Here is a 19256-nt window from a genome sequence, read left to right as displayed (position 1 = left end):
GTTGTTTCCAAGCCAACGAACACCAAAGATCGCTGGCAATCACCAGAAGCCAGGAAGAGGCAAGGCAGGGTCCTCTCCTAGAGCCTCCAGAGGGCAGGGCCCTGCCGACACCTTGATTTTAAGCTTCAGGCCTCCAAAACTCAGGGAGCATACATTTCTGTGGTTTTAAGGCACGCAGTTTGTGGTAGTTTGTTACAATAGCCTTAGGGTGCTAACCCAAGTGCCTACACTCTTGGCAATGTACTATGCACTGTATAAAGAGAAGGGAAATCAGAGGTAAACAGAAAAGGCAGGAAAGCTAGATGAGTTTCCACACCCGACTGGTCAGATCATACCTGAATTATTTTGCGACTGTGTCAATGGGGTGGGGTGAGGAGGGAGACCTGCTAGGCATAGACACTAAGCTATGTCATGTGGTGGTAGCGCCTTAGCTTACAAAGGGCAAAAGGTATTATAGTTAAAGTTATCCCAGAAAATTGCTTAAATACCTATAAAAGACTTGTTTTTTGTTATTGTCTGAGTAAGTCCAACAAACTGGCCTTACTTCCGATTTGAAACTCACTCCTCTTTCCTTAGTAGGGTAGGGAATAAACTGGTTGGCTGGTATTCAGGGCTGGGTTGTATCGAAGCTGTGTATTTTACTGGGCTTCCTTTAGCCCAGTTCACATAACGGAATTCATGTGCTTTTAGAGCCCAGGCGGCAGGCTTCCACCTGCACCCCCCTAACCTTGTTAGAATACAGAATTGACTGAAATCAGATGTGTACCCACCAAGTATATTTTCATGGCGCATTAGCACAGTTTGATAGATTTCTGTTTCTCGAAACCAGCTAGCTTCTTCAGTGGTAAAAAAAACTTTGACTGCCACTTTTTCACCACGCCATTTACCCATCCACACTTCTCCGTATCGGCCTTTACCAACTTGCCGAACCATCTGAATCTGTTTGGCAATAGTTCGCTGAACCTTCATAAAAAATAAATAAATAAATAAATAAATAAATAAAACAAAACGTTTTGAGTTCTTGATGAAAGGAACCTATTAGAACTGAGAAAGTCGTCTGAGAGTCCATCCCATCAAAAAAGATGGTGGATACAATCAACCAACTCCAATGTTAAAAATTAAAATGTATTTAAAAGATGAAACAATACACAACATATTTTGAAATCACAACTAACAATTGTGGCAGACTGCTTGCAAAAAAACTTAAATAATTCCCCTCCCAGTACACACACGCTCAGGTTGTCTCCTCCTAGAGGCTGGTCTTGGCCACGTGACTTGCTTTGTAACAGAACAATAGAAAATGTGATGCAAGTGAAGACTTGGAAAGTGTGCACTGGAGCTTGCCCTTTCTTGCGTTCTGGAGAGCTCTGTGACCAATGCACAGAATCACATGAACCACTGACCATGTGCACAAACTATACCATCTAGGTCTAGTTGAGCAAGTCCAGAAAAATAACTGGACCCACAAAATCATGAGAAATAATGTTTGTTGCTTCAGGCAACTAAGGTTTGAGGTGGTTTATTATGCAATAAAATCTAAATGACAGTTAAAAATCTTCAACTCAGTCTTTAAGACCCCTACATGATCTGGCCCCTGCCCAACACTCCAGCCTCATCATTTACTATAATCACACCAGCTTCACATGACCCTCTTATTTCAACTTTTAGTACTCAAGCTTCTTCCCATCTCAGAGCCTTTGCACACGTGCAGTTTCCTTTACTTGGGAGTGCTGTTGCTCTAGTCAGCATTTTCATAGCACACATAGACTTTTCAGTTGCCGCACTTATCACAATTATAATTTTATTTATTATTATTCATATATGTATTTGTGAGAATTCCATCCCACTCTGCTCACAGAACATAGGTATGTATTTAAGACAACACCTGGAGTACACTAAGTGCTTTCATTAATATTTCTTCAATGAAAGATGTACGCTAATTGTTACCTTTCATTTTCAGAAGTATAGTGGTCATCCTAAATTAAAATGAACACGAAGGTCCAGATTGGAATGCACACTAAAATGGGCTGGATTTTGTGCACACTTAAACTAACTTACTTTATGTATCATGTTATTCAGTAATTCTTTTATAATTTTTTTCAAAGTTTGGATTATTGAGGCATAATTTATATACAATAAAATTCACTGTTTTTGAGAACTGTTTCGACAAATGTAAAGTCATATAACCACCAATATCACAATTAAGACACAAAGTATATCCATCACCCAGAAAAGCTCCCCTCTTTCAAGTCAATCCCCTGCCCACCCATCCCCAGTCCCTGGCATCTCGGTCTGTTTTCTGTCCCTACCGTTTGCCTTTATAGAGTACCACACAAATGGAAACATATAATACACAGCCTTTTGTGTCTCAGTTTTTTCACTTAGCATAAAACACTCTCAAATTCACCTATGTTGTTGCATGTATCAGTAGTTTGTTTCTTTTTATTGATGAATCAGATTCCCCACTCTATGAATGTACCACCACTTGTTTATCCAATTACCCACTGATGAACTTTTGGGTTGTTTACAATTTACATCTATTGTGAATAAAGCTGCTATAAACATTGACATTCAGGTCTTTGGGCATGTTTGTACAGTTCTTTACTCTTAGCAGGAGGGATGGCTTCACTGTGTGTGCTTAAGTTTACAGTCAACTGTCAAACAATTTCCCCAAGTGGCTGTACCACTGTGCATTTCAATCAGCAATGTATGATTTTCAGTTGATATCCTCAGTCTTAGCCACCCGAGGGGAAGAGAAGGGATACATGGCAGCATCTCACTGTGTTAGCTGGCATTTCCCCATGATGCTGAGGATTGTTTCATATGCTTATCTGCCATTCTTCCATCTTCTTTGGGAAAGTGTCTATTCAAATTCTTTATCGATTAAAAAATTGAAATTGTTTGTCTTATTACTGAGTTGTAAAAGTTCTTTATATATATTCTGCAACACAAATTCTTTATCAGATCTCCTTTGCCAATTAGTGACTTGTTTTTTTTCATTTTCTTAGAAGAGTCTTCTGAAGAGACAGTCTTAAATTTTGAGAAAGCCCAATTTATCATTTTAAAAAACAATTCATGTCTTTTGTGTGCTAAGAAATCCTTGCTAGATCCAAGGTCACAATGAGTGTTCTAAAACATTTTCTTTTAAAAGTTGTATACTTTATCTTTTACATTTAGATCTACGCTCCATTTCAGGGTAATTTTGTACATCGAGTGAGGTAAGGGTTGAGATCCACTTTGTGGCAAATGGATGTGCAATTTTTCTTGCACTATTTGTTGAACAGACTATCTTTTTCCTCACTCAATTACTCTAGCACCCGAATCAACTGATCATATATATACACCATGTTTCCCTGAAAATATTAAGTTTTGCTCCAAAAGACACACTGGGGTTTATTTTCAGGGGATGTCTTATTAAAAATCATGCTAGGGCTTATTTTCCAGTTAGGTCTTATTTTTGGGGAAACGGTATATGCCCCTTTCTAGACTCTGTTCTGTTTCACTGAAACCCCTATTTATCCTTATGCCAGCTCCACAGTGTTAATTACTACAGCTTTACACTAAGTCCAGGAATCAGGTAGAGGAATCCTCTTTGTTTTCTTTTTCAAAATTATTTTGGCTCTTCTAGGTCCTTTCATTTCGTATAAATGTTAGAATCAGCTAATCAATTTCTACAAAAGTTTGCTCTGATTTTGATTTACATTGAATGGAAAATATAAGCCAATTTTAGGAAAACTGAAATCCTGAGTCCTCTGATTCACAAACAGGATAGACATACGTCTCCACTTCTTCAGGGCTGTGTTCATTTCTTTTGGCAATGTTTTCTAATTTTCAGTGTACAGGTCTTAATAAATTTTGTTAAGTTTATTCCAAAATACTGAATATTTTGTTGCTAATCCAACTGATACTTTTAAAATTTTAACTCCTAATTGTTTTTTGCCAGTTTACATAAATTCAATGTTTTTTGTACAATGACATTATATTTTGCAACCCTGCTAATCTCACTTATTGGCTGTTGTAGCTTTATGGTATCATTCTTGAGATTTTTTTACATAGACAATCATGTTGTAGGCATATAAAGACAGTTTTACTTTACCTTTCCAATTCAATTACAGAACTATTTAATTCAATGAAATTTTAAATTAGAGATAAATGTATGTTAACAAATACCTATCTGAATATCTGGTATTTATTATAAGGGTCCTCTGGGCCCCTAAATCTGAGTATTGCCTTACATATAATCCTCTTAGAATTATTAATAACTCTCTTTAAAATTATTTTTATGAACTGTGCTTGGTAATACGGCATTATATTGAGGGAAGTATCCTCTGTATGAAGATATGTGAGAGAAACGTCCCTTTGATTTCAGAATCTGAAATAGTTATACTTCTCACAATAATCTGTTTAACCTTACGGATATAAGGAATCGTATACCTGGATCCTCTTTTCAAGTTGGCTGCTGAAAGCAAAACTTGTGAGCTAACTCACTTTATGACCATATCTTTTTTCCTAACTTGCTGTGGCTCTATCTTACTTGACTATTCTATTTTTTTTGTTTGTTTCATATTTCTTATATTTAACTAATTTCATCTTGTACTACTGTAGCCATCTTTTTCCAAGAAGGAAAAAATATGTGTAACAATGTTCCCTAATCTGCAGTAATTATGCTACCTACATATGCGGACACATTCTGTATCAGTAAACCACTCATGTTCATATGATAGTTTATCTCACCAACAAAGGTAGCCCAGATCCACTACCGGAACTTTGTGACTGGTCAATAAGGTCTTTTAAGGATTCTCCAACGGGAATAAATGCTTCATCCTGTTCCAAATCACGATTGTAACGACGTCTGCTTGAGATGCTCTTGCAGTAGTGTCTTTCAAAAAAGCAGAAAATAGTCTACATTGAAATCCTAAAACTATAAAGATCAAAGTAAGAAAATCTTGAGGTTGTCAACACCATTATCCTTCCTTCAGACATGATCATATCAAAATCAGTCTTATCAGAGGATCATGTTAAAGTAATGTCCAGAAATGGAGTTTATGAGGTAGAGTTCTATGTATCATGTTAAAATAAACCGATGTACACAGTGTATTCACAAGCGAAAAAGAAAATAGATTAAAAAATAGCATGTAAAGTGTGATCCGAGCTATGAAAAAATTTTAAATAATATATTTATATATGTCTAAAAAGATCAGAAAGGATATATAGCAAGTTGTAAATAAGTTATTTCCGGGGATGTAGAATATACACTTTCTACTTTACACAAGTATTTTCATTAGAATTTATAAGTATGTACTTTATATCAAAATGAACAGTAAACATATTTCCATTTTTTAAAAAGGAAAAAAAAGTTTATGGAAAAGAAATCAAACAAGTTCTCTTAAATTATTCTGATATTTTTAAAGATTTCTCTTTAAAATTTCAAATTATCAAAGATTCAAATATACAGGAAGGTAGACATTAACTTAATTGGCACCCATGTGTACACCATTTAATAAATATTAACATTATGCCATGTTTATTTTAGATATATTTAAAATAAATAAACATTATAAATAGTTGAAGCTCTAGATATTTCCCTGATAATTCTACTTCCCTTCTTTACTCTTAAAAGACAAACACCATCCTGAAGATGATTATAGCCTTTTAATGTATTTATGCTTTTACCATAATTGTAAATATTTATAAACAACATTGTTTCTCTGGGTACAAATTTACATAAATGGCATGTTACATTAATCTTTTATACCTTGCTTTTTAATAAAAAACACTCATGTTTTACATATTTATCCATGTTGATACATGTAAAAAACAATAGCTTACTTTTATTGATGCTGTGTGTCAGCCATTGTTCTATGACTCACTTCATCTTTACAAAACTCCTAAGAGGTAAGTACTATTGTTCCCATTTTACAAATGAGGTTCATCATTTGCCCCAAGTCACACAGGTGGCCAGGTGGAGAAACTGGGATCCAAACCCAGAGGCCTGGATCAGGAGTCCATGGACTTATTCCCTACTATTCTGTCAAGGAAATGATTTAAATTATACTTAGTGTTCCTGTTATGAATTTGCTACAATTTACCCCAATGCTGTATTTAGTTATTTCCAAGAATTTGTTAATATAAACAGGGCCACAAAAACCATTTTTGTGCCTGTCCCTTGTGAAGATGTGTAAGAATTTCCTGAAGGTACATACACTTTCAATTTGACGTCCACCAAATTGCTCTTCAAAGTGGAATAATTTATACTTCCACCAAAAGTATAATATGACAATGTCCATTTTTCCACATTCCAATCCAAACAGGGAACTGCCATATTTTTGACTTTTGCCAACCTAATGGGTATGAAATAGTGACTTGTTTTCATTTGTTATTCCGATTACGAGGGAGGTTGAGATTTTGTTTTCCTCTGTGAACTGTCTATTCCTGCTTTTTGTACATTATTTAATTGGGGCGATTTATCTTTTTTTTAATTGATTCATAGGAGTTCTTTATGTAACCTGGATACTAAATCTTGGATAATTACGTTATAAGAGTCTCCTCTCAGTTGTCATTGTCATGTCATTCTATTTATGGTGTTTCATGTCAGTTTTTAATTTTAATGCTGTCAAATTAAATTCATCAACTGTTTCCTCCTTTTTGACATATGCTTTTGTGTCCTGTTTAAGACAACCTTCCGAACCCTACTGTCATAAATACATTATCAAGGTTTAAAAATCATGTTTCTCTCCATTTAGAACTTACAGTATAGAATGGAAATTAGGGAACAAGTCAAATTAATTTTCCATATGGATAGCCCAATATACATAACCATGTTTGTAATCGTATTTTTATGTTAATATGGATAACTGACTTAAATGGTTTAAAATTCAAAAGGCACAAAAGGGTGCACAGTGAGAAATCTTCCTCCCACCTCTATCCCTAAGCCATCAACTTCATGTTCCTAGAAGGAACTTAGAACTGGAACTATTTCCAGTTTCCTGGGCAATCTATTGGAGACCACTTATGCATATGCAAACAAAAACATAATCATTGGTGTTCATCTCCCCCCCTTTTTTCTTCCAGTAACGGTACTGTTCTGCGTCTTGCTTTTTAACTTTGCATTATACATGGGGGATTATTCCACAGCACTGCACAAATAGCTTCCATTTTCTTTAATGGTTAAACAGCATGCTACTGTATGGCTGTTAACCATTCCCTTACTAGTAACATTTGGATAGTTTCTAGTCTTCACACAAGGCTGAAATTAGAAAAATTTTTGACAAATCTGCAGTCCAAGTTAGAAATGAATTTGGAATTTTGATGGAATTCCCTATTCACCTCCCTGAAAGTTATGCCAGTTATTATTTCTCCATCATTATATGAGAATGCACATTTTCCCCACACTTTCATCCTCACCCTTCTGTTATAACACTTTCAGAACTTTGTTTTTAATTTTATCAAAGTTCTATATCTGTCTGTTTTCAAAAGTTATATATATAGTAAGTCCTCAAACAATGTTGTTTCATTATAATGTTGAAGAGATGCCACAGGAACTTAACTCTTGTTTATATCAATTAGGCTATGGTAAAACTGATTTTATTATACTTCATTTCACTTAAAGTCACAGAACCTATCAACTACATTAAGTGAGCACTTACTGTAGTTCTTTGTGGCTTAGTAACAAAGCAGTAGTTCCCATCTCATCTCTTCTCCTCTTCGCACCCATTTTGCACTTCTCAGAACCAAACATTTTCATTTTTCTAAACTGATTTGTTTAATGTTTACCTCACTGTTACTAAATAACATGCTTATATTGACATTTTCAGTTTTTAGATTTAGTCTTTTACTATTGACTTCACACTTTGGAAGATGAGGATTTAACTCAGCATTTAATACTCCCAAACAGAAATACTTCTCATATCCTCCCAGCACAGTTATAGCACGGTATTTATTTAGATTAATATTCAATGTTTGCATTATGATGACTAGGTAAACTCTATCCACGTGTGGAACTCACTGTATACAATGATTATTTTTCCTTTCCCAAAAACCTTACAATATATTTATTTTTAAATCTCAGTCTCTGTAATTCTAAACATGATGTATAGCATTCAATCAAAGGTTATGAAACACCCTTTTAAAAAGCAAGGACAAACAGCCCAGTGTCAAGAGGTAAGGCAATCAATAGACCCAGTCTCAGAGATGACTCCTGTTGGAACTTTCAAACAGGTTCCTCAAAATAACTATGATCAAAATGGTAAAGCATCTAGTGGAAAATGTGGACAACATGAATCAAAAAATTAAAAATTTCAGCAGAGAAATGGATGAATAGATGAACAGAAATTACCTGAACCAAAAAGGAAAGAGGAAAAATAATGAGAAAAATTTACAATAAAGAATAAAAGAACTGTTGGACAATATCAAATAATTTTAAATATGTATAATTAGTCTCAAAAGAAGAACAGGAAGAGAAAGGAACAGAACTATTTGAAAACATAGTAGACAATAATTTTGCAAAAATAATGAAAGACATCAAGCCATAGAGTCAATAAGCTCAGTAAATCTCAAATTAGAGTAAATACCAAAAAAGAAACACACATATCTTAAATATATTGTAGTCAAATTGTTCAAAACTAAAGATAAAGGGAAAATCTTAAAAGAAGCCATGAAAAAAAAATTACATACAGTGGACCAAACATAAGAATTATGAAAAGAAATTGTGTAAACAGAAACAATGAAGTGACATCTGTAAGGAAAAACTAGTCAACCAAGAATTTTATATCCAGTGCAAATACCTTTGGAAAATGAAGGCAAAAGGTTTTTCAGACGAACAAAAGCTGAGAGAAGTCATGGCCAGTAGACCTACATGCATGAAATTAAGTAAAGGAAGTTCTTCAGACGGAAGGAATATACCAAATGAAACTTGTACCTAAAACTTGGAACTAAACAAAGGAAGAGTGCTGAAAAATGATAAAAATAAACATGAATATAAAAGACTTTTTTCTTATTTTTAATCACTTTAAAGCTGATTGGCAGTTCCTTTTTTTTTTTTAAGATTTTACTGGGGAAAGGGAACAGGACTTTCTTGGGGAACAGTGTGTATTCCAGGATTTTTTCCAAGTTAAGGTGTTGTCCTTTCAATCTTAGTGTGGAGGGCGCAGCTCAGCTCCAGGTCCAGTTGCCGTTGTTAGTTGCAGGGGAGCAGCCCACCATCCCTTGTGGGAGTTGAGGAATCAAACAGGCAACCTTGTGGTTGAGAGTCCACTGGCCCATGTGGGAATCGAACTGGCAGCCTTTGGCGTTAGGAGCACAGAGCTCCAACCGCCTGAGCCACTGGGCTGGCCACGGCAGTTCCTTTTTTAGGTATACAGTAAGTGCTTATTATCTTTTTTATTAAATGAAACATTACATGGCTACATTTTTTGCTGCAATTAATTTCAAAATCATTATTTTTAATACTAAACTACTGTGGGACTGAGATGTCCCCTAATGGCAGTACAGATGGATGATGGGCTGATTGTAAAGCTGGAAGAGGGCTTTGTATCTGATAAATTAATCTGTGACACGGCTTCAAAGCAGACATTCTGAGTCAAGGGGAGGTTGTGTGCCAAGTACGGGGGACACTGATTCACCATGTTCATCCTTAATACTTCAACAGAACAGCGGTAATTTATCAGCCAGCCATCATCAACATCGATGGAGAAGTAATCTCTGCTATCATTGAGGTTCCTATCCAATGGGAAAGGCAGACTCTAGGGAACTGATTATGAGTAAGTAAACACATGATTGCAAATGGAAAAATGTTAGGGCAAAGTACAAAATGTTTTAGGGGTGGAACATGGTATCTAATCGCTTTTTTAAGGGTCCAAAAAATCATTTACAGAAAAGGACAAATTCTATGTCAGAGGAAAGTACAAAGAACTGGCAGAATGGGACAGAAATGACAGCAAATCTAGAACAAAGGGAGGCTAGAGAGGAGGTTTTGGAGAAGGTATTGATTTTGAGGACCATGTTATCATGAATGTAAACTGATTCAAGAAGAATAAATTCATAAATTTTTCTATTAGAAGAAAACAGTCATCGGAAAAGAAGTAAAACAAAATATTAATGAGATACAAAAAAGAGACTAATCTCAGTATGTGGAAATATATACCCCTCTTTAACTTTAATCTTATCCTTTTATGGCTTGTTATAGATAGAAATTTGTGTCTTGTTAAAATCGAGTTAAATGTGAATGAATACACTAAATTACTAATCTTGTAAATCTGCTTAATAATTGGTCTTCAAGTAGATAAAACTAGTACATAAAATTCAAAAGGTATATATACAGGGCAATCATGAGGTTCTCTGAAATATTTAGCTCAAAACTGTAAAAGGAGTCTAAAGGAACTTTTTGTGGTGCCTGTGTATTTTATAAACTGCTCTAGGTTGCCCATGGCTTGAATCTGAGACAAGTGTTCTCTCCAGTTAATCTTAAAAGACATTATTAGTTTCTGTCAGGTTTCCTTGATCCGCATTTCCAGGGCTTTTCATTCTTCTGTGCAGCTGCATATTTCTACCTGGCATAACTTTTTTTCTACTTGAAGAATTTTCTTTAACACTTCTTGTGCAGATCTGCTGGTGATGAAATCTTTCAACTTTTGTATGTTTGAAAGTCTTCACTTCACCTTCATTTTTGAAAAATATTTTCCGAGTATAGAATTCTAGGTTCATGACTTTTTGCTTTGAGTACTTTAAAGATGGTGCTCCGCTAATATTCTTGCTTGCATTGTTTCCCATGAAAAGTTGGCTACCATCCTTATCTCCGTACATAATCTGCCTTTTTTTTTTTTGCTGATTGCATTAACATTTTTTCTCTTTAACACTGGTTCTGAGCAATTTGATTATGTTGTGCCTTGGTGTAGTTTTCTTCATGTTTCTTGTACTAAGAGTTTGCTAAGCTTTTTGGATCTATGGGTTTATAGTTTTCACTACATTTGGAAAATTTTGGTCATTATTTATTAAAATACTTTTTGTGTCCCCTCTTCTTTGGGAACTACACACACACACACACACACACACACACACACATTTTAGGCCATTTGAAGTGCCACAGCTCAATGGTACTCAATTAATATTTTAAGTTCTTTTTTTAATGTTTACTTTCTATTGCTGTCTTCCTGTTCAATGCCATTAATCTCACCCAGTGTATATTTGACCTCAGATAGCACAGATTTCATTTCCTGGAGTTTGATTTGATAGAGACATATCTTTCATGTCTCTATTTAATTTTTTAACATATAAAATAGTTATATTAACTGTTTTAATGCCCTTGTCTGCTAATTCTAAAAACTATATTGGTTCTGAGTACCGATTGCTTAACTTTCCCCCTCATTATGGATTGTATTTTCCTACTTTTTGCATACCTGGTAATTGTTTAATCATTGATTGGATGGCAGATACTGTGAATTTTACTTTGTTGAGTGCTGGGTATTTCTGTAATCCTGTAACTATCCTCGAGCTTTGTTCTAAGATGTAGCTATCTAGAAATAGTATGATCCTTTTGGGTCTTGCTTTGAGATAGGACGAGAACCATGTTTAGTGTAGGGGTAATTATTCCCCAGTACTGGAGGCAAGACCCTTCTGAGCACTCTAACCAAAACCCTGTGACTTTCAAGTCTCATAGCTGGTGGGAACAGACACTATTCCCAGCCTTGTGTGAGCACCAAATTCTGTTTCCTTCAATCTTTTCAGGTATTCGTTCCTAGCCTTGGGTAGTTTCCTTACTTATACTCGCTGATCAAGACTGGTGAATATTCAATGGGATTCTGCAGTTCTCCAGATTCTTTCTCTGTGAGGCTCTGTCCTCTCCAGTGCTCTCTCCTATGAACCACAGTCGCTGTTCTCTCCCAGACTCTCAGCTGTGTCTCCTTGATTCAGAGTCCGCTGGGCTACATCTGGGCTCCTTCTGTGTCCTGCAGCCAGAAACTATCTTCAGGCAGTAAGCTGGGCAATCATAAGGCTCAGATCATTTGTTTCCTGTTTCTCCGGGATCAATGTCCTTTACTGCCTGATTGGCAGCTGTTAGTACATGAGTGGGGCTTACTAATTACAGGCTTCAGTGTAAGATAATCTGCCTGGGCCATTTCACTGGGCCCTAATGTCAGTATGTTTAGGTTGTTTCTCTTGGGCTGTGGGATTTCCCTAAGAAGAATCTTCCTATCTGTTGTCTCCAGGCAGCCGCGTTGACAAGATTCTGGAAGGGTTGCAAGGCCACCAATCAGTACATAAATGGTTCACTATCTTTTTGTTTTTACTATAATGCTGACCCTCAATAATAGGGTATCACAGATGAGAATCTTGTTTTTGTTCTTTCCAGAGAATATACTTCTAGCCTTCTGTTAGGGAGATGGTGAAGATGTCACACGATTATTCACAATAGGAGTGGAGATCTCAACGTCTCTGGTACTTGGCATCCAAAATGGCCTGCAAAGATCCTCACCTACTGTTTACTGTATGCATGTCCTGTTTACTACCCTCCCATAGTACACTTAGGGCTGACCTGCGTGACCAACAGAATATGGCAGAAGTGATGATGTGACTTCTGAGTCTAGATCATGAATAGCATTGCAGCTTCCACCTTGGTCTCCTAGATCACTCGCTCTGGGGGGAAGCCAGGCTTCATACTGTGGCAACCCTCAAGCAGTCCTAGAGAGGCTCACACGACAGGAACTGAGGTCTCCTGCCAACTGTGAGCCTTGGAGGTGAGCTACCTTGGAAGGTGACCTATCAGCTGCAGTCGAGCCTTCAGGTAAGATCCTGAGCCAACCAGTCAAGTCACTCCTGAATTCCTGACCCACAGAAACACTGAGAGATAATAACTGCTGTTTTAAGCCGCTAAGTTTGGGCATGATTTCTTAATGCAGTATTACGTAACCTATACAACCTGTGACTTTCTAAACATAGTCTTTTAAGCAATTTTCTTGGCTTTACTGCCACTTTCAACTTCACTTTCAGAGATAAATGGTACTGTCAATTCCTGAACTTCTCGGAGAACTCGACAGTATAAACTGGTTGCTTTTTGGCTCTAGCCTTTTTAGGTTTATCAAGTTACTTACTAATCCATATGCTTCACAGGTTCCAAAGTGTTTTACTGTTAGCTTCTGTGCTCCTTGTCCTGGTTGGACAAAGAAGTTAAAAAAACTATTGCTGTTTTAATGGAGGGAGCAAAAGTGAATAAGTATGCTCAATCTGCCTCATTATCTCTATTATTGAAAGACCTATTATCAAACATTTGAATCTTTGCCAGTATAACAGGTGACAAACAATATCTCAGTATGACTTTAATATGTATTTTTCATATTATGAGCATTCTTGAGGCATCTTTTAATAAAGTTTTTTTAAGAGCCACATGTAGTTTTTAGATAAATCATGTGTTCATTTTTGTGAACTATTTTCCCAATGACTTGCTACATTTTTTTCTTCCTGACTTATAGAAGCTCTTCATGTTCGAGAAAATCAGTTCTTTGTAATATGAGCTGCCAGAGTTTTTCACTGGTAGTCGGTCTTCTGACAGCTGATGGTAGTTTCTGCCACATAGTAAAGTTTTATTAATATTTTTGTGTAGTTGATACCATCAATCTTTTCTTTTCTTAATTTTAAGGGTTTCTGGCTTCTAAGTTTTTTTTTCCTAATAGGGTTGGAGGAGGATTTATTTTTTTAAATAATTTTTCAATTGCAATTGACGTACAATATTAATTTTAGGTGTACCACATAGTGATTAGACATTTACATAACTTACAAAGTAATCACCCTGATCAATCTAGTAATCATGTTACACCATAGTTATTATAATATTATTGACTATATTCCTTATGCTTTACATCCCCATGACCATTTTGTAACTATCAGTTTGTACTTCTTAATTCCTTCCCCCTTTTCGCTCATCCCCCAACATCCCTCCCATCTGGCAACCATCAAAAAGTTATCTGTGTCTATGAGTTTGCTCCTGTTTTGTTTGATCATTTATTATGTTTTTTTTTTGATTGACCATTGTAAACAATGCTGTAATGAACATATGGATGTAGATGTCCCTTCCAAGTAGCATTTTTGGGTGTCTTTGGATAAATACCCAGAAGTGGAATTACTGCATCCTTTTTGTCTCTTGTGATAGGCTTTGTTTTAAAGTCTATTTTTCCTGGTATGTATTGCCACTCCAGTTTTTTGCTTGTTTCCATTTTTATGAAATATCTTTTTCTATCCCTTTACTTTCAGTCTGTGTATGTCTTTTCAATCAGAAGTGAGTCTCTCGTAGGCAGCATAGGAAAGGGTCTAATTTTCTTATCCATTCAGCTACCCTATGTCTTTTGATTAGAGCATTTAATCCATTTATATTTAAAGTAAGTGTTGATAGATAAGTAGTTATTGCCATTTTATTATTTGTAGTTTCGATCTTTTTTTCTTCTTCCTCTTCTTAAAGAAGTCCCTCTAACATTCCTTGTAATACTGGTTTGGTGACGATGAACTCCTTTAGCTTTTTCTTGTTTGGGAAGCTCATGACCTGTCCTTCAATTCTAAATGATAGCCTTGCTGGGTAGAGTAATCTTGGTTGTAGGTACTTTCTTTTCATCACTCTGAATATTTCGAGCCAATCCCTTTTGGCCTGTAAAGTTTCTGTTGAGAAATCAGCTGACAGCCTTATGGGAGCTCCCTTGTAGATAACTAACTCCTTTTCTCTTGCTGCTTTTAAGATTCCCTCTTTGGTCTTTACTTTTGGCATTTCCATTATGATGTGTCTTGGTGTGGGCCTGTTTGGGTTCATCTTGTTGGGGACTCTGCACTTTTTTGGGCTTGTATGTCTATTTCCTTTATCAGGTTAGGGAAGTTTTCCATCTTTATTTCTTCAAATAGGTTTTTAATTCCTTTCTCTTTCTCTTCTCCTTCTGGTACCCCTATGATACAAATGTTGGTAAGCTTGATGTTGTCCCAGAGGACCCTTAAACTCTCCTCATTTCTTTGAATTCTTTTTTCTTTTTGCTGTTCTAATTGGCTGTTTTCTGCTAACTTGTTTCTTAAATCGCTGATTCAATCCTCTGCTTCATCTAATCTGTTGATTTCCTCTAATGTATTCTTTATTTGTTATTGTAGTCTTTATTTCTGACTGGTTCGTTTTTGTTTTCTATCTCCACTTTTATGTTTCCTATCTCCTTGTTGAAGTTCTCACTGAATTCATTTACTCTTCCCCAAAGTTCAATGAGCATCCTTATAACCAGTGTTTGGAACTGAGTCTGGTAGATTACTTGTCTCCATTTTGTTTAGTTCTTTTTCTGCAGCTTTATTCTGTTCTTTCATTTGGGACATGTTTCTTTGTTTCCCCATTTTGGCTGCCTCCCTGTGTTTGTTTCTGTGTATTAGGTAGAGCCGCTATGTCTCCTGGTCTAAGCAGAGTGACTTTATGTAGTAGGTGTCCTGTGGGGCCTACTGGTGCAATCTTCCTGGTCACCAGAGCTGGATGCTCCAGGTGTGTCCCTTGTGAGGGTTGTGTGTGCCCTCCTGTTGTAGTGGAGACTTGGTTGCTGTTTGTATGTTAATGGGAGGGACTGACCCTTGGGCCGATTGGTTGTGACAACTGGCTGTGACTATAATGGAGGAGCTGTTATACAGGGTCTGACCTTACAGAGCAGGATTCACTTTAATGGGGTTCTGGTGCCTTCTCAGTCTGCCTTTTGGGTGTGTTGTTTGTGGAGGTGGTTGGGTAGTGCTCTGGTGTAGTCTGAAGGTGGTCACCAGGGTGTGGGTTTTGGGGTCTCTTGGGAGGGGCTCTGTTGCAGGCCAAGGTTAGCTGTTGCCTGTGCGAGACAGGCGAGCTGTTGGTGTGAGACAGAGTGATCTGCAGATGGCTGCCATTTGTGATGGGCTTGGAAGTACCTAGGAGAGGTTAAGCTGCAAACTGTGGCTGGTTGCCACTAGTGCCAGGCTTGGGACCACTCAGCAAGAGGTATGGGGCACGCCAAGGCCAGATTCTGCTTGTTTGGGGTTTGTGAACCTTTGAGAGATTTTAGGAAAGTCCACAGCATGAGCCAAGACAGGCCGTCTGTATGGAAAAGCCACAGGAGGCCACTTGGCTGGGCCGGCAAGTTGGATAGGCTCTCAGGAAATCACCAGGGTGGGTAAACAGTGATATCCAGGTTGATGTGGTGCCCGCCTGTATCTGCATGCTGAGAGTGGGGAGGATTCAATAAATGGCTTCTGCTAGCACTTGTCTGGGAGAAAGCTGTCCTTCCAGCCCTTGTCCTGAAGCCAGACAATTCGGTTCCTCCCCATATGTCCCTGGCAACTTTCGAGTTACTGTTCCAGAGATGGAGCTCAGAGTAAGTGAGTCTGTCCATAAGTTAAGTCCATGCATGGGCCCTTTAAGAGGAATACCTGGGACTCCAGCTGCCCTGTCTCAATCAGCAACAATCTCCTCTGGTTTTTAGTCAGAAGTTGCAGGGATTTCTTCTCCCGGCACTGGAACCCTGGGCTGGGGAGCCTGGTGTGGGGTTGGGACCCCTGGCTCTTCCAGGGGGTCCTCTGCAGCCAAGACATCCCTCCCGATTTTTTAACTGCCACATGTGGTGCGGGACCAGCCCATTTTGTATCTCTGCCCTTCCACCAGTCTCGAGGTGAGTTCTGTATATCCTTAGTTACAGGACTTCTGTTCAGCTTGACTTCAGGTGATTCTTAATAATGGTTGTTCTGTAGTTGTAATTTTGAGATGGTCATGAGAGGAGGCAAGCATAGCATTTATCTACTCTAAGTTTTTTTGTCAAACTCACAAAGGTCTTCCATACTTTGAGATTATTTTTGAAAATTTCTTTTCCTCAGTGATTTGAAATGTTACCTTTATCACATAACTAAATTTCTTTATATACTTGTGTCTATTTATGGGTTTAGTAACCTGTTCCATTGATATCTCTGTGTATTCATATGCTAGTAAGATGATGTTCTATTTTTGAAGTTTATGTCCTCCTCTCATTACTCTTCTCTTTTGACTTCTTCTGAAATCATGACTAAATGCAAACAATTCTTAAGGCCCAAATAACTGAAAAATGATAATATAGTTGGTTTCTTGGGACAGGTTTTAAATATTCAGACATAGAATTTCAATATACCATAAATAAGAAAATCATAAGTACTAATGAACATAACGAGAAATATAAAGATGTGTCCAATTAAATGATTGGTAGTAAGATCCTCTTTTGCCTTAAGAAAACTGTAATCTAGTTAACTAAAGGAGATCTAACCAGAGAATGCAACGTAATGGTTTCTGAATTACATTTAGTAGCCAATGGTTTCTGCCCACTGGCTTTAAGAACAACTGTTTATATCTAATGTTCAACAAAATATTTTGCATCCAAATAATTATCTTCTTACTTGTAACAAAAGCAGCTGGAGAAGATGATCATAGCAATTATGCAGATAGCCATAGAAATGAGCACAACCAGCCATCGAATGCTGCCATCGAAAAATGGACCTGACAATGAAAGTAAACAATAAAGTAAACATATGACCTTTCACATCTTATTAAAAGGGAAAAATAATTTGTAGTGTTAAATTCTAGATAGCTTACTTATTGTTAAAAACAGAAAATATTTTACCGAGAGTCATAATCACACTTTTCTCAGCTAACCTACCTATAACAACAGGGGGCAGTGTAGGTTGTAAATACTGGTTGCACAAATTGGTCCGACAACATTCTATTGTCCGGCGTAGCTGGGCTTTTGGTGAATCCTAGAGGAAGAGTAATGATAAAATTAGAAATGGTTTGACATACTAAATTGATAATGAATGTTTAAAAATATTTATCAAATATGATTCCTAACTCAGTGAGCAAAACGGACTTGTACATTTTATGTATAAAAAAGAGGTTATTGAAAAATTAGAATTTGTGCTGAAATAGTTTACAGTTGTGAAGACTGTGAAATGGTTTTGTTGTTTTTTAAAAATTTTTATTGGGGAACATTGGGGAACAGTGTGTTTCTCCAGGGCCCATCAGTTCCAAGTAGTTGTCCTTCAATCTAGTTGTGGAGGGCACAACTCAGCTCCAAGTCCAGTCGCCGTTTTCAATCTTTAGTTGCAGGGGGTGCAGCCCACCATCCCACGAGGGAATCGAACTGGCAACCCTGTTGTTCAGAGCTTACGCTCTAACCAACTGAGCCATTCAGCTGACCTGAAATGGTTTTTCTTAAGGGGAACGTATGTACGTGAATGGTATGTTAGAACACTAGACCATAACTTAATTGCAGATAAACAAAAGTGTATAAGTATTTTCCACCAAACTTTGGCATATCTTAACGTATTACTATTAATTTTTTTTAGTTTACTAGTATTTAAAGCCATGAGATCTTTCCCTAAAAATCATAAGTAACACATTTGATTACAGTGATAAACGAGGGTAAATATGATCTCACAGTAATACTGAAACTTGGATGAAACAAGATCAGACTAAAGAGTGGACGCTGTCTTAGGCCAAAGACAAGACAAATTAGGAAAGGTATTCAAGTCGGTAGAAGATACTGTAGATTCTGGATATAACAACTATGTTGAAACTAACGAACTGGATGTGGAAGTAAGTTGAAGCATATGTGTACGTGGTGAGGAAAAGGGACAAATATAAAAACATCGTTGTTGAGAATTTTTTAGAGACCACCAACCAGATATCAAATGTATCCTAATAGATCAGAAAATAAGCGCAAAAATTATAGTCATGGGAACAGATTATCAACAATTATGTGTGAAGTTTCATTTGACTAACAGTGTGGCACTTGACAAATTCTTAACTTGAATGTTGACATTTCAGCACTACCTGGGAGAACTGCCATTTTTGTACCACACAAAAGACCTGTTTGTCATTATAAAAGTAGCAAGAATATTGGCAGAAATTGACCAGGTTATTCTTAAATATCAGATGGCCAGAAAAGAAAAACCTCAGTATAATCAGGTATTTCTTTAAAAATGTGAATGTAAATCCATAACTTGAGATTTTATCACAGAAGATGGGTCAAGATCATTGGAAACTTCCAAACCGACAAGTTTTACATTTAACTAAGTTTTTTACTTTTTGACAATTGATCATGGAGAAAGAGAAAAATGTTAGGAGTTACATTAGTGACTCTGAAATAATTCAAGATCTAGAAAAACACTTACATAAAGGGTGGAATAATCAGTATACAACAGATGAATAAAAGAAGTGTCAAGCATCCAAGAACAGTTCCAGGAAGGCTGAAGTTCAAAATGAGCTTAGCCTT

At 36.8% G+C, this 19256-nt stretch overlaps 1 protein-coding gene across 1 annotated transcript in view; it reads right to left on the bottom strand.

Moving 5' to 3' along the window:
• Nucleotides 1–19256, bottom strand: part of BMPR1A (bone morphogenetic protein receptor type 1A) — a 138916-nt gene that overhangs the window by 5437 nt on the left and 114223 nt on the right. Inside the window, exons 6-9 of the mRNA XM_033130700.1 lie at nt 17643–17739; nt 17383–17482; nt 4735–4879; nt 771–963 (exon numbers count right to left, since the gene is read on the bottom strand). Coding sequence (XP_032986591.1) covers nt 771–963; nt 4735–4879; nt 17383–17482; nt 17643–17739 — 535 coding nt within the window. The remainder of the gene's footprint in view (nt 1–770; nt 964–4734; nt 4880–17382; nt 17483–17642; nt 17740–19256) is intronic.

Source organism: Rhinolophus ferrumequinum, chromosome 16 (assembly GCF_004115265.2).
Source record: "Rhinolophus ferrumequinum isolate MPI-CBG mRhiFer1 chromosome 16, mRhiFer1_v1.p, whole genome shotgun sequence".
NCBI classification, from domain to species: Eukaryota; Metazoa; Chordata; class Mammalia; order Chiroptera; family Rhinolophidae; genus Rhinolophus; species Rhinolophus ferrumequinum.
This window is presented reverse-complemented; position numbering and strand designations above follow the sequence as displayed.